We start from the raw sequence: 15055 nt of genomic DNA, 5'->3' as shown, positions 1-15055 counted from the left end.
TTAATAGGTGGGCTTTTGTGCCCTGCATAGTCATGACAGTTGTTTTTCAATTTTTGTCTATTTAATGATATACTGCTTGAATCCCCCCAAAATTTGAAAAAAGAATAGTGAGAGATTAAATAAAATAAATTAAATATTCGATGTGTATTCAAAGTACTTGAGTGACTTTATTCTAAACTAATTTTATTTATTTATTATCTTTCAAAGAATATACTATAAAACTCCCACTGACCCTGCTAATCAGGTATTATCTGCATACGTGATTGTCCTTAACCTAACTTGCATGTAATGAACATGGTGTGTCACAAAGAACCTGTTTAGAACCCCTACTATTTCCACCAAAAATCTTATAAAATGTGTTTCAGTAGAAAGACGTCCTTCAAAAAAAAAAATAAATTTAAAAAAAAAATCAAGGGAAAACTCTTTTAAATAACACTCAAACACGATATACTTAATAGTATATCGTAGTATCAATTAAGGTTCACGATACCATCCTATTTATCAGCTGTGTCAGCTGGAGAGTTGTGTAGTGCCTTAAAAACAAGAGAAAGAGAAAGAAAAAAGCCACATGATTCGCCGTAGTCTTTTCCAGGCATTATATAACAGGGCAAGACATACTAGATACAACAAATACAACAGTCTAATGGTTAACATTCACTGAATTTTGCCTTTTTTCCACTGAGATTGTTTTTTTGAGACTTTTTTTAAAATTTCTCAGAAGAAACTTACATTTACAAAAATGAAAGATTTTGGCATGCAATTAAGTATGAAATGGAAGCAGAAGCAGATGTCAGCCTGGTCTAAATAACTAATACAATCTTGTTTAGTAGTGAATCTACACAAATAATTGTGACTATTAAGTATCATTAAGAACTACTTTAACAAATGTCCTAATACAAAAAAAAAACAAAAAAACACCCACAATGTAATGCAACACAAATATTTATTACAAATACAAATTAATAGAAATAGCAACATAAATAATTCCAGATAAAATATTTAAATGTGAGCAAGACAAAGATTAAGGCTGAAGGTTTGAAGAATATTTGGGTACTCTATTAGTCATATTACTGGAAATTCAGAGAATTCTGGTTGCAAGAGCCATGTATAACTGAGCAGAAGCAGAAGCAAAAAGAAAAGGCTTCCAAGGAAATATAAGTAAACCAAAAAGCATTTAAATCAATACTTAAGACAAACATGAGTAAGCATTGCTGTAAACCAAAAGCAAAAGGCTGGATGGAAATACAAGAGCAGCCCAAAACAACACAACGTTATGAGAGAAAGGGTTCAGAAAGCTATAAAGAAACACATTCATAATATATGAAATCAAAAAGATGGTGTGGTTAACATGTAAGAGGGAAAGGCACAGTACATGCAAATGTTCCAGCTGTTTCAGAATGAAAACATAAAATTCAGATAAACACAAAGAAGCTTGTGTATTCCAGAGGTGGAAAAAGGACAAGCATTCTGTACTTAAGTACTGATTTAACTTCTTTACTCACGTAAAAGTGAAAAAGTACTGGCTATGAAATGTATTCAAAGTAAGAAAGTATAAAGTACCTCTTTGAAGGGCGTTTCTACTAGCGATTTTTGTGCAAAGCTAACTGAAGCTTGTGCTGTATTAATGTAATAATAAAATATTAATAAATGAGAATGCAAACTTTAGTTTAAATCTTAATTGAAAATGAGAAAATGAGCAGAGAAAAAGAAGGAAACAAAAATAGCTCTATTTTCTTTTGCTTCCATTGTAGAAAATGACTTTGCCTCTAAACAGAAAATGAGTACACTCAGGGGTTAAAGTGGGATTCAGTAGGTAGTGAAACCCTAAAATAGGTTGTATTGGCTCAGTGTGGGGAAAAGAATCACAATTTCTATTGTGGGCTCCAGTATATTTTCTGAGTGTACAGGCTGTGATCAGCTGATCTGGGCTACTGCTCTGAGGTTTACTGCTCTCTGTGGAGTTGCACAACTGAATTCAACAAATGTAAGAAGGTATTTTATGAGTTGCCCTGCTGTTCTCTGCTGTCAGCACTGTTTATGCTATCTCTATACTAAACAATATAGAGGTGGAATTCAGTGAATGAATCTAAACTTCATCAACTTAACTTCAAATTCATAACATCACCTTACTGAAAGCTAACCAGCTTATCCTGCACTAGATTATTTTAATGCAACCTTTAACTAACACAGATAATCTACCTTAGTTTGCTTTGCAGCATCCTTCACAATATGAAAAAAAAATTATCAAATACCACTGAGCAGTCCGTACTTATAAATATAACCTCCTGTCTTCCTTATCTATTTCCATCGTTTAGTGAAGTTAGCTCTTTCTTTTCTCTCCCTGTGAAATACAGTGTCTGGACCTTTGGCTAACAACACACTGTGACAAACTGTAGACACAAACAGTTTGTGTTTGCTGACGTTTGTTGGTAGAAATGCTGCATTTGAAATTACCCCTCCTTTATAGCACTACCTAGATACAGAAATAATGCAACCACAACTCATGGACACCTGCACTCGTTCTGGTGTTGCTCCAAATAAACCACAGGCCCGAACTTAAACCCCTCACTATGGCGCATGCTCTGGTGATTACGAATTGGATTTCCTCTCATGTGTTACTGTTTAGCCTCAAATCGGTTTGATGTTTGAAGGTGCACAGTGACGTTCTGAAAATGTAAGGAGTAGAAAGTACAGATATTTGTTTAAAAATGTAGGGAGTAAAGATAAAAAGTTGTCTGAAAAAAAAAAAAACTACTTGAGTCAAGTACAGATACCTGAAAATTCTACTTAAGTAGTTTTGGCAAACACAAAAGATAGATGATAAACACATGGAAATTTGTGTAGAACATGAAAGCTCAGATAGTCTCCAGGTGTAAAAAGAAAAGAATAATATCTTACTAGGAAAAAATAAGGTCAATAAAAAATTTAATACTGGAAAACAAAAATAATTATGTGAAATCCACATCTGTTGTGCTTTTGCATTTAAGTACTGCCTGCAAGGCAATTTTAACCAAGACATTGAATGCCATCCTTATTTCACCAGCATTAGCATGGATACTTGATCTTTTTAGCTACCTGCCTTCTATTGTTCAGTCACATCCACACTGCATGTCGTGCATTTCGAAAGGGTCAATATTACATGCTAATTCACTAATGTAAACTATGTGATATTGACTTTAAATGTCTAATGTTTCATACATCTACAAATATCTATTACTGGATATTTTAAGAATATTACCTGGCTTAACTGTCTGGCTAATCCACTTTACATAAATGTATTTTAGTGATTTTCTTTGCAGATGACAAAACTTTATATAAAAATATGCAATTTATTCTCCTGACATTGTTTTGGTTATGTTAATTAATTAACTGAGTAATCTCCTACAAAACTGAACACAATGTAGTTTTAACTATTTATACAGAAAAAGTAATGTTACCTGTATCAAGCTTTTCTAGTATGGCCTTTTTTATAACAATAATTTTTTTTTTTTTTAACTTTTCAGACTTTGATCGTGTCCATTTCCTGTTATTCAATAAATCATTAGACACGCTGATTGATATAAGGGCTCTTATTATTTCAGATTGAGGTATTGAGGTAAAACATCATCCCAGAACTCCTCTGACTCACCTGCCGCCTGACCTTTGACCCCTAACCTTAGTTTGCTTCTAGTTGCTGATTTAGCACTTTGTCTTTTCACTTCAGCAGACCTTTTCTTTTTGACAACCTTCTCCTCTTCTTCTTCTTCTTCTTCTTCTTCTTCATCTTCCTCTTCTTCTTCTTCCTCACTCTGGTCCCCCTCATCTTCCGCTTCAGCCTCCTTTTCCTCACTTTCTTCCTCCTCTTCTCCTTCTTCTTCTTCCTCCTCCTCATCCTCTGTCTCTTCCTCCTTTTCCTCACTTTGTTCCTCTTCTTTTTCTTCTGCCTCCTCTTCATCCTCTGTCTCTTCCTCCTTTTCCTCACTTTGTTCATCCTCTTCTTTTTCTTCTTCCTCCTCCTCATCCTCTGTCTCTTCCTCCTCCTCTTCTTCCTCAATTTCACTGTTTTCCTCTTCACTACTCTCTTCTACTTCTTCAGCACTACTCTTTTCTTCCTCCTCTTTTTCATCTGCTCCTTCTTCGGTCTCCCTCTCTTCCTCACTTTCTTCTCTCTCTGAAGACCTCACAGACTCACTTTCAACCTCCTCTTCTTCACCCTCACTCTCCAGACTCCCTTCTTCTTCCTCGTCCCCTTCTTCCAAGTCACTTTCAGTATCTCCACGTTTGCTCTCTGTTTCGCGACTTGACCCTTCCTCACTTTCCTCTTCCTCCGCCTCCTCTTCTTCTACATCACCTCCGTTTCTGTCTTTCTCTTCAGTCTCTGCTTTGCTTTCACTTTCTGTTACTCCACTCTTTTCCTCCTCCTCTTCTTCATCTTCTACCACAACATTGCTCTCATCCTCCTCCTCATCTACATCGCTGTTTGACTTCTCTGCAGAGTGAAGAGTGTCACTCTCTTTTTCATCCTCAGTGTTCTCTGCCACTTTCTTAATAATGTGACTAACATCCTCCTCTTCCTCGCTTACTTTTGCATCTGTCTGCCCTTCTTCCTCTTCACCCTCTTCGTCATTATCCTCGTCTTCCTCTTTGATTGCGGCAGAGTCCATCTGCTGTTCACTTTGATCTGAGATTGTCCTCATTTCAGGACTTTCAGGTGCGGGTATGATGTTGATGCTGACAGCAGATCTGTGGCTAAAATTGGCAGCGTAAGATTCAGATTCCTCACTCAGTGATTTAGTCACACTCTCTTTAAGTACAGCACAACTGTTCTCAGAAAGGGATGTGGAGCTTAATCGTCTTCCAGCTTGGATCAAAGCTGCTCCTGCGGCGAGCGAAGCAGCTCCAACAAGCAGGCTGAGATCTGTTGACTTTTCCTGAACCTCTGACCCTTTTTTGATTTGAGCTTCTTTCATGTTTTTTTCATTCTTGTTTTTCTTAGACAAATCTGTTTTCTTCTCTTTAGATTTGGGGTTTTTTTTCAACTCAGAAACCTGCTGAGAGCCCACTATGCTCTCTTCATCCAAAGTGTCCCTCAGGTGAAAGCTTGCTGAGTCTGTATGACTGAGTTTAACTGGCGAACTGATTCCTGTGGGTTTGCCTTTAACCCTCACAGGCTTAGACTCCACTTTCTCAACTTTAGCAGATTTAGAGTTGAAATCTAATCTTTTCTTCATAGTTTCTGGACTTTGTTTTGAGTCTGCTGCCAGCTTCCTGTGAACCCCTATCACCTGGCTTTTACTGTGAACTTGCATTTGTTGCTCTTTGGATGCTGCCTTATTTATGTCCCTGATGCTTGTAGGCTTGTTTTTACTGGGCCTCTCCTGCAACTCCTCTACAGCCAAGATCAGATTCACCTTGTTCTGGTTGCTTTTCTGATGTCTCTGGGGGCTCTGCGGGCCCTGAGTACGAGTGCTACGACTCCTCAGGAGCTCAGTGGGTAACGCCCGGAGGGGAGAGGCAGCCTCACTCTTACAAGACAGCGAAGTGGAAGAGAAATTGCTCTGCTTTGAGAGCTTTCTCTGCTTTCTTTGACTCTGTTCTTTTATAGCCTTACCATTCTTACCCTTCCTCTATCCTCGGTGCAAGAAAGCAAGAAAAGGATGGAAAAAAGAGGCATGCATTAGAGAGGAAGAGACATGCAGAAACATCAAAGGACATAGCACACAAAGCAAGAGTTTGAGTTACCTTTTGAACTGGAGACAGCGTGAGGGTTTTATCACTGGAGTCTATCTTCATCACATGAGTCTGTCAGGAAGGAGCAGAGATCAAATCAGCAGCAAAATGTTATATTTGTCTTTTTTTCTGAGCAACATTTAAGATGATCTCATTGATCTCTTACCATGTTGAGGAAGTCTCTGGTTTCTCCAAGACCTCTCACGCTGTCAGTGTCTGTCAGACTTTCCACAACACTGTCTGTCTCCCCACCTGCCAGCTCTGAAAACAGGACAGCATTATCATCAACAGCAGCAGCTTTCCAGATACAGGTAATATCACATAGTGACAAAGATGAACAAATACGTAAGATTTTTAAGAAAATCAAGATTTTGAGAATCTGACCTCTTTATTTACAGATTTTAAATCTGCAGAAAACCCTGAGATCAAGAGAAACTCATTTAACTTTCAGGGAAAGGGCATGAACGACATGAACACCAATTGTCAAATGTCAAAAATACAGAGCTCACATTCTCATTTTTCCCAACTTCATCTTAGTGCTTCTAGGTCTTAGAAACATATACCGTACAGGTGTCTGTTTTCATAAAAATGATAAGGGATCTTGAGGAAGCCAAAGGGATATGATTTATCAGAGATGTGACTCAAGGAGACAAAAAAAAAGACAACAACCTCCCCAAATTCTAACAAAAATGCAAATAATATTGTCCAAAACTTTGATGTAACAGAAAGAGGATGAGGCAATGGCGGTGCAGGTGAAGTAGGTACCCTGGTGGATCGACCCCTCGTTCCTGTGTTGGTAAGTGCCATTGAGCACCTTTCCGTGGATCACCTCAGGCGGGGCCAGCCGTGGTGGTATGGTCTGGCTGGAGACTGTCAGTGGCGGGAGGAGGTTACCCGGTGTCATGGCAGGCAGCGTGCGGAACATGGTGCCAAACTGGTCTGGAGATCGCTCCTGAATCAGAGGGTTTAGCCAATGAGCGATATTAACCCATGAACTTCTTTAGGAATGAACTGTTATCTGCAGATAAACTATAAAAAATGTCACGTTCATTGTCCTCATACCCACCCTCTCCCTCCTGCGAACCCGGGCTGAGAGGCTCCTCTGCAGCGTAGATGAGTCAACTGTGTTACCCAGCAGTTCCACGTATGGTTTCTCCAGGAAATCTTCCGTCACATCGTCGTCCTCCAGCGTGACCTCACCGGCCCCCCGGACCCTCGGCCGAGCCAGCACCGCCATGTGACATCCGCCGCACATCGCCTGGACACGTCAGGAACCAAATTAAAGTATTTGTGTTGTCAGTAACAGTGAAAAATAAAATACATGTGCATGCATGAAAGTCACCCAGAAATGCACAAAAATAGAAAATATATATGATTATAAATAAATAAATGTTTTTAAAATATAAAATGAATTTTAAATTTTATATTTTTATATATGTATGTATTTAGGATTTTTGTAATTAAAAAAATAACACATTTTAAAAATTGACACAAAATTGACACAAATATACATAATTTTTTAAATTATGTATTTAAAGACTATAAAAGGTAAAAAATTACAAATGGAATGGTTATTATATAGCACTTTCTACTCTGAGCACTCAAAGTGCTTTACAAAAAAATAAATGCTTTTAAAAGGTAAAACTCATTTAAAATTTTATATATTTTAAGTTATATATGCAATGATGAATAAAAATTGAAAAACGAACGTAATTTTTTTTTAAATGTAAAAAGTGAAGACAAAAAATTAAAAAGATATAAGAAATGCGACAATAAAATTACACTGTTTTTAAACTTATGAATTATCTCCAAGCCTAATTAAATAATTCCTATACATTATTTTAAGTTCTACTGCATGAACAAATGTAAACCTGTCTGTATGAAACACTTACTCCCTGAACATTATACTTCAGGAATCGCAGGCATAGCGTTGGTTTAAACTGGTTAGTGAAGTTTTCTTCCCCCAGACCAAGTTTTCCATGTCTTCCATCTCCAAACGTGTATAGCAACCCGTCTTCTAAAAAAAAAAAAAGATTAAAATTTCTGACATCAGATCAGTGAAGAACCTCTTCTGTTCAACTCTGTTGTCAATGAGAAGCTCGGCATTAATGAACTGAGCTGAGATTTACCCGTAATGACAGCGGTGTGGTTTTCTCCGCAGGCCACCTGACAGGCTCGTCCCTTCTTAAAGTGCTCAACCAAACGCGGCACCCGGGACTCAAAGATGAATGTCCCATGGCCGAGCTGTCCGAATTGACCGAGGCCGAACGTGTACACACTTCCCTCTGAAAGAGACCAGCACAATCAGAGGCATTTGAGGCATGCTGCAGTATTTTATTCCCCTGTTTGAGAGCATTCTGTAACTTTTTAGTAAGATTGAAGGAAGGGGGAAACCAACTGAGAATATTTAAAGGAAATAAATAAATAACATGTCTGATTTGCTGTCATCAGACATTTACCTGCAAGTGCCACTGTATGTCCACCCCCGCAGGCCACCTGCCTCACTGGCTCCTTGATGCTCTTCACCAGCTGAGGCACTCGGTGCCCTGGAAGCTGGTGGGTGCCCAGACCCAGTTTCCCGCTGTCCCGCTCGCCAAATGTGTACAGAGCGCCATCCACTGGGTAAACAAAAATAGGAAATACTCAGAGCTATCCACTGGCTTTTAGGTCCAGAACGAATAGAGGAAACAAAATTCTGGTTAGACTTAAAAAAAACTTTTTAAAAAAGTGTCACTTGATTTTAAAATATGTTAAATTCTATAATAATATCTATATGCAAAAAACAAATCAAAACACCTAAATTTAAATTAGCAATGCAGTTTTGATTTTTTAAATTATAAAATAATATGGTGAATGAAAATCTAGGGAAATAGGATACTTTTTTCAATTAACTTGCATTAAAAAAAACTTTCATTGTTCTGATTTTTACATTAGTATAAATACACACGTGTGAGAATTATTCTTTTATATTTTAGCCACTGTCACCCATGTTCCTTATGCTATCTGTACCCATGTGCGATTTGCAGGCTCACTGCAAAGTGATGAATGGTTATTTGGGACCTATCTCTACTCACCTGTCACTAAAGCCGAGTGGTAGTACCCGCAGGAGACCCAGCTGATTGGTCGGCCTACACTGACTTCCTGGGGTGACGACACCTGACTCTCCTTACCCAAACCAATCTGACCCTCTGTGTTATCACCCCACATAAAGAGTTTACCACTCGCTGCAAAAGAAATAAATAAAGAGATTACATTCATTTTGGGAACACATTTATCTGTTAACAGAACTTTTTTCTCTCTACTACACTTCAGTTTTAAACTTGCAACATTTTCTAAAACATACGGAATCTTTTTACTTCAATTTTGTTAACCAAGAATTTTTATTTGATAACAGAATAACTATAATTTAATTACAAATTAATTTCATGAAATTATCTTTTTTTTTATTTTAGATGCTGCAGAAAATACAAAATATACAGATGAAATACAAATGTAAACAAAATACAAAAAACATAAAAACATGAATGTTTAAAAAAATAATTTTAAAATCAATAATGTTTTTAGATTTTTTTTTACTTTAAATCTAATTTATGAGCAAAGTCTAAAAAATAAAATTGAACATCCAGTAGTACAATATGTATGATATATGTATATATTTAATTTTAATTTAATTTAATCTTCAATATATATTTATATAATTAAGATACAAAAATTCCAAGGTAAAAAAATATACATTAAAAATTTAAATGTTTTTAATCTCATTACACTAACAAAAAATAGCAAAAATATAATTTACAATTAAAAAATGTAAGATAAAATGCATATACAATGAATAAAACAATACAAAAACTGCATATCTTAGTGTAGATGTAGGCACAATTATGAAATATACATCAAAGATGATCAAAAACCTTAAAATGAAAGTTAACTAACATTTAATTTGCCTTTATTATATGACTTCCCTTAACGTTTACTGGCAGTTAAGCTCTGATTAGCTGTGATCAGAGCTAATAGCTGAATTACAGTGTTGTGTGGATCTTACCGGTGAGAGCTGCTGAGGTGTTCGAACCCGCAGCAAGCATCTTGATTGGTCCTTGTGAATCAAAAAAATCAAGTCTCTTGAAGGACGTCCTCTCATCGCAGTCTCCAAGCCCCAGCTGACCCTCGCTGTTCCCACCTGAGGCATACACCTTCCCCTGGGCTGCAGACACATATCAACACAAGCGTGTTTAATATTCATCAGCACCTGAAAGAAAACAGCTGTGAACACCAAACACTGACCTGTGCAGATAAGCGTGTGGTTTCTCCCGCAAGCCACCAGTTGAACTTTCTCAGACTTCAGGGCTGAAACATCACAAAGAAATTTAAAACTATGGGAACAGTAACCTGCAGAGCGCAGCTTACCTCATCATCTTTTGATAACTTTAGAAAAGATTCATGAAGCAAAACAAACCAAACACTTGCAAGACACAAGAGAAATCTGTATTTTAAACTAAATGTTCTCAGTACAATTCAATGCAAAATACAATAATTCCAAACTGTTATAAAATTAGTTAAAAACTTGTGGTCATTTTTAATATTATATAGAACTTTTCCAACATAGACATTGCATAAATTTTGAGGCCCAGCTCCCTCCATCTACTAATGACCAAAAAACTGAAATCACCAGAAAATAGAATTAATCAGACTTGAGTTTTATTTCTGGGATTATTTATTACATTTACATTTTCTGTATTGTACAACTATTCCCAGTAAGAATGATCCTTTCTTTTTAAAGTCATTTTCAGATTAAATTCATACTTAAACAAACCTCATACAGGACACATCCTTTTCTCTGTATCTGAGGAGTGGCACTTACTGTTTCTCAGCTAATGTCCCTCCAGATTTAAGCAGATTATGAGCCCTTTAGACTGAGATTATATCTACAACAAAGTCACGTTTTATTTGAAGGCTTTGTCTCCTCCTCTTCAGGGACTCCCTCCTCACTGCCTGTTTAAACTGGCTGAAAGCAGCTTTCAGTGGCACTACTCATCCTCCATAACTTTTTTTTTAGAACTGAAACAGTGAGGAGGTGCCATAAAGACCAACCTTTGACACAGGTGGGTTTGTTGACAGTCACTTTGGAGCCAAGGCCGAGCTGGCCCCAGTTGTTGCTACCAAACATGAAGAGCTTCCCATTTTCTGTGAAGACACAGAGAAAATCTCCTGAAAGGGGCTCTGTGATGTTTCAGCAGGAGGATTCATTTTAAAGTGACACGGGGCTGGATTCAGTTACAGTCACAAAACAAAATAATAAAGAAAGATAAGAGAAAAAAGCTGAAAATCTAATTTGGATAATAAAGAAAGCTTTTCCTCAAATTAAGTAATTGTACGTAATTGTAAAAATCCCCTCCAAAAGATAACCATGAAATTAAACTAAAATTTAAATTGAAGAAATGTACTTAAAATGGGGGTTAATGTATTTATCTTTTTTTTTTTAATAAATCTAATTTTTGTACATCTAAACAAAACCGAGAAAACATATCAGTTCTGATATGTTAGAGCAGACATATTTTAAGAGGACAGCGCAAGTGAAACTAAATCAAAACAGTATTTCCAGCTTTCACGTTTGTCAGCAGTGTAGAAACATGTAAATGAGTATTACCTGGAACATAGGAGGGGCTCTCACCTGTTATTAAGGCGGTGTGCTCATCGCCGCACGCTATTCTGAGTGGGATGTCATTTTTAAGCCAAAATTTACTTGGAATGTTGTCAGCGAACTTGCTCTTTCCAAAAGTGAAAACTGCCCCCGATTCTGTAAGAAGAGACCAAAAAAAAACCAATCACCGACTTGGATTAATTTTCAAGTTTAACCACACCAAATGTGATGTTTCAGCCCTTTATATAAAAGATGGATGGATGGAGCCACCTTGATGTCAGTCTAGTGTTAGTGAAACCTCAAGCTGAGTAATTTTTTTTTTTCAATCCAGACGTGATTTGCTGTGGAACGATCTGACTGTGACACCAAAGGACACAGCGTGCTCATATGATTTCAACTTGTCAGTCAAAATTAAGGTCCTAACTTGCTTCATCCTCCTTTCTGATTCTAATAATGACCGTAATTTACCAAATTAAGTAAGCATTGGAGCTCAGAGAATTCATCAGAAAAGTGTTTACTGAGGTAACAAATCAAGGGAGGAGCAGGTTCATTTTCTCATAGACTCCTTTATAAGGAAGCTTTGATTTATAACTACAGGCGTTACCGCCTAGATGGGCATTAAAAAGAAAGGAGGTTTGGTGCACTCTACGTCTTGACTTCAATTTTCAGATCCTGAACATGTCCACACATGTCCACGTGTGTACAGTCTATAGAGGCTTGTGTCCTCCACTGAAAAACAGAAACTGCTTTTGCTATGCATAATTCAAATTTTAAGGTTAGTATTTGAAAATTTTTAATTAATGACTCAAAATTTTGTTTTTCATACCTGACTTGAAATTTCAAGTTATTAAGCTAACATTTTGAGGCAATCTTCTCATTTCAGTTCTCTTCTCATAATAACTTACAGTATATATTTTTGTTTACGTGGTTTATGGCTATGTGCATACGTATTGCTTGCATCATGTTGGATATTTTAAAGTTTTGCATAATCCCAACAAATAAACCAAAACTAAGGCACTAAACTAACTCAAAATGTTCATTTAGTAGTTTTTACCATTTAACTAGCATCATTTTTTTCACATTAATTAATTAAAAATTAGCCAAAGAGTCAAGTTAACCCAATGTGAAGTCTTCAAATGTCTTGTCTTCTCAAACAAGAAGTCTATATACGCCAAAATATGCATTCAGGAATAACATATTTTTCCACTTGGAAAAGATCTAGTGTGCATAAAAAAGAGGAGGAAAACGTTCAAATTTGAGTGCTGCAGATCTGAATACTTGGCATTATTTGTTACTGAAAAAAAAAAGACAAACATTTTTAAAGGGTTACAGATTTTGTAAAAATGTTCTTTGGATGGGGTCATTTATTACTTACTTACTTTATTCCTTCATCAAAGAAAAAAGAGTAAAAGAAATACAATAATATAAAAAGGGGGGAGAAAACAAAATATATTTTGTATTAAAATATCAAAAATTATGCATCGTTTGCTATTGCTTTATTGCTTTAGTGTTATTATAGACACGGATATGCATAAGAAGCACTTTCATGAAATTAAAACAATCTAGTAAGACCGTTTTTATTTTTACCTCTCCTTTTACTATTTGAGAGTAAATGCAATCGACTACAAAAAACACCTTTGACATGTGGTAGAGTTGAACATTAGCATCGACAATAAATTATGAAAATATCAGGACAGGGGGGAAAAGATACTTAATAATTAATCACTTTCAAAGTGATTCAAAGTGAGGAATAATGAGGAATAAATCCATAAAAACGACTTGACCTTAATAGCTAAAGCACTCGTGTAGAATAAAACAGAATAACGGGAGGAGAAATGCAATATCATGAGGTTAACTTTCCGTTAGCCTGAAGCTAGCCGAAGGTGAACATTACAGCTAAAGAATACTTTACAACACAAACGGTTCTCTGAGAGTCAGAAGAGGCGACAATGACTGATATTTACCCGGAATGTCATCTTCAGCCTCGCCTGCCATCTCTGCGGTACTTTAATCCGCTTTGCTCCGCGCCTGTGGGCGTGTTGGACCCCTCTGTTGTTTTCGACTCGAACAACCCGGAAGTAAACAAAACTTCTCCTAGGCTACGAAGGAAAACACGTGACTCTTAAAGAAACAGAGCCATTTCATGTGTCTCATTATTTATAGCAGGGGTCTCAAACTTACATGAGCAAGTAGTAAAGCAAGTAGCAAGTAGTAAAAAACAAACAAACAAACAAACGAACAACAAAAAAAAAAAAAAACGATTTAAAGGTTGTAAATTTTGAACTTTATTTTCATCAAGGGAAAGAGAGGAGAAGAGATTTCGAGCACGACTTCAACTCTGAAGCACATGTGATTCTGAATTTATTGACTATATATTCTTTAATGAATACAAATCAGCTGAAAAACATTGTAGATTAGTTAAAAAATCAATGTAAAATACATATTAACAATTAATGTACCTTTTTGAAGAAAAACATATTGTATGAGAGAAAAAGTTGATAAGATAATAAATCATTAACTTGGTTTTTGGCTTATTTCTTGATTTTATTTTTTTTTATACTTCGCAAACAAAACCAGGAATCGTCATAATATACAATAAGACACTGAGCTCTTACCTCTGAAGCAACCATAGAAAGTGCTTTAGTGAAACTAGCCCATGTCCTTTGTTTCACTAACTGATGAAGGTGTGTGTTGAGGTTTGTTCAAAATACAGCCATGCCATTATCCTTGGAGCATTTTAATTTTGATTTGAAAAGACAGTACTTTCAAATATTTTCATATTTTAGTCGACTAAAGTTTGACTTTGTTAGTTGATACATATACCTTACTTATCAGCTGAATGATGCTAGACTGTGGTTTTTGTTTGGTGGGATCCAAGAAAAAACCTCTGCCAACTTCCAGTTGAGTGATGTACGCAACTACAAATGACAGCAAACCACAAAATTCACTGACGCAGACACGCTAGTAATTGCTGCAGCACGTCTTTTAACTGGAACAAAAAAGTCTGAGCACATTACCCCCATTTTAATTTCACTCCACTGGCTACCTGTACATTTTAGGATCGTTTTTAAAATTCTTTTCTTTGTTTTTAAATCTCTTAATGGCCTGCCACCCCCCCTCTCGGAGCTACTACAACCATATACACCTGCCCGTTCCCTTAGGTCCGCCAATCAGCAGCTCCTTAAGGTACCGAAAACTAAGTATAAATTTAGAGGTGATTGTGTTTTTGCTGTAGCTGCTCCAAATTTGTGGAATGATCTGCACTTGCACGTTAGGTAGGCCTCTTCTCTTTCTGGGTTTAAAACTCTTCTTAAAACATATTTATTTGCTGAAGCCTTTGGCGCTGTTGAAGGGGGTTGACTCAATTTGTTTTAACATGTTTTATTTTATTTTATCTTGTTTATTTAGTTATTTATTTTATTTTATCTTATTTTTACTTTGCTTATGCTATTTGTATATGTACAGCACTTTGTGAACCCTGGGTTTATGTTAAAGTGCTTTATAAATAAAGCTGGTATTGTATGGCCAACCTTTTTTGCGCCACGGACCGGTTTATGTCCGCCAATATTTTCACGGACCGGCCTTCAAGGTGTCACGAATAAATACAACAAAGTAAAACCAGTACCAGTACCAAACAAAAGAAGATTTACTCATAACACACAGGAAAAGACCCAGGGAAACCGAGTTAATGATAACAATGATAAAAAA

At 36.4% G+C, this 15055-nt stretch overlaps 1 protein-coding gene across 2 annotated transcripts; it reads right to left on the bottom strand.

The window, feature by feature from the left end:
• Positions 1 to 967: 967 nt before the first annotated feature.
• Positions 968 to 13413, bottom strand: rpgrb (retinitis pigmentosa GTPase regulator b). 2 transcript variants are annotated; one of them, XM_063466037.1, is made up of 14 exons: positions 13312 to 13413; positions 11378 to 11503; positions 10798 to 10890; positions 9991 to 10053; positions 9752 to 9910; positions 8784 to 8933; positions 8169 to 8327; positions 7839 to 7994; positions 7602 to 7726; positions 6776 to 6967; positions 6475 to 6661; positions 5876 to 5970; positions 5722 to 5781; positions 968 to 5606 (listed from the first exon to the last, which is right to left on the bottom strand). In XM_063466037.1, the coding sequence occupies exons 1-14, from the start codon at positions 13340 to 13342 to the stop codon at positions 3573 to 3575; spliced, it is 3630 nt and encodes a 1209-aa protein (XP_063322107.1). In that variant the 5' UTR covers positions 13343 to 13413; the 3' UTR covers positions 968 to 3572. The 2 variants fall into 2 exon arrangements, with proteins under 2 accessions (XP_063322107.1, XP_063322108.1); XM_063466038.1 differs by having other exon boundaries at positions 7602 to 7723.
• Positions 13414 to 15055: the final 1642 nt, after the last annotated feature.

The sequence above is a fragment of the Pelmatolapia mariae genome, linkage group LG23 (genome assembly GCF_036321145.2).
Source record: "Pelmatolapia mariae isolate MD_Pm_ZW linkage group LG23, Pm_UMD_F_2, whole genome shotgun sequence".
NCBI lineage: Eukaryota > Metazoa > Chordata > Actinopteri > Cichliformes > Cichlidae > Pelmatolapia > Pelmatolapia mariae.
Note: the sequence above shows the minus strand (reverse complement) of the source record. Positions and strands in the feature narration are given on the sequence as shown.

Bases quoted from the DNA above. Each gene is read 5' to 3' on its own strand.
- rpgrb (XM_063466037.1), bottom strand. From the start codon at position 13,342: ATGGCAGGCGAGGCTGAAGATGACATTCCGG. The intron at 9,911-9,990 runs GTCAGTGTTTGG...ATGTGTCTGCAG, and splicing joins CCACACGCTTATCTGCACAG to CCCAGGGGAAGGTGTATGCC. The intron at 5,607-5,721 runs GTAACTCAAACT...CACCGAGGATAG, and splicing joins CGCTGTCTCCAGTTCAAAAG to AGGAAGGGTAAGAATGGTAA.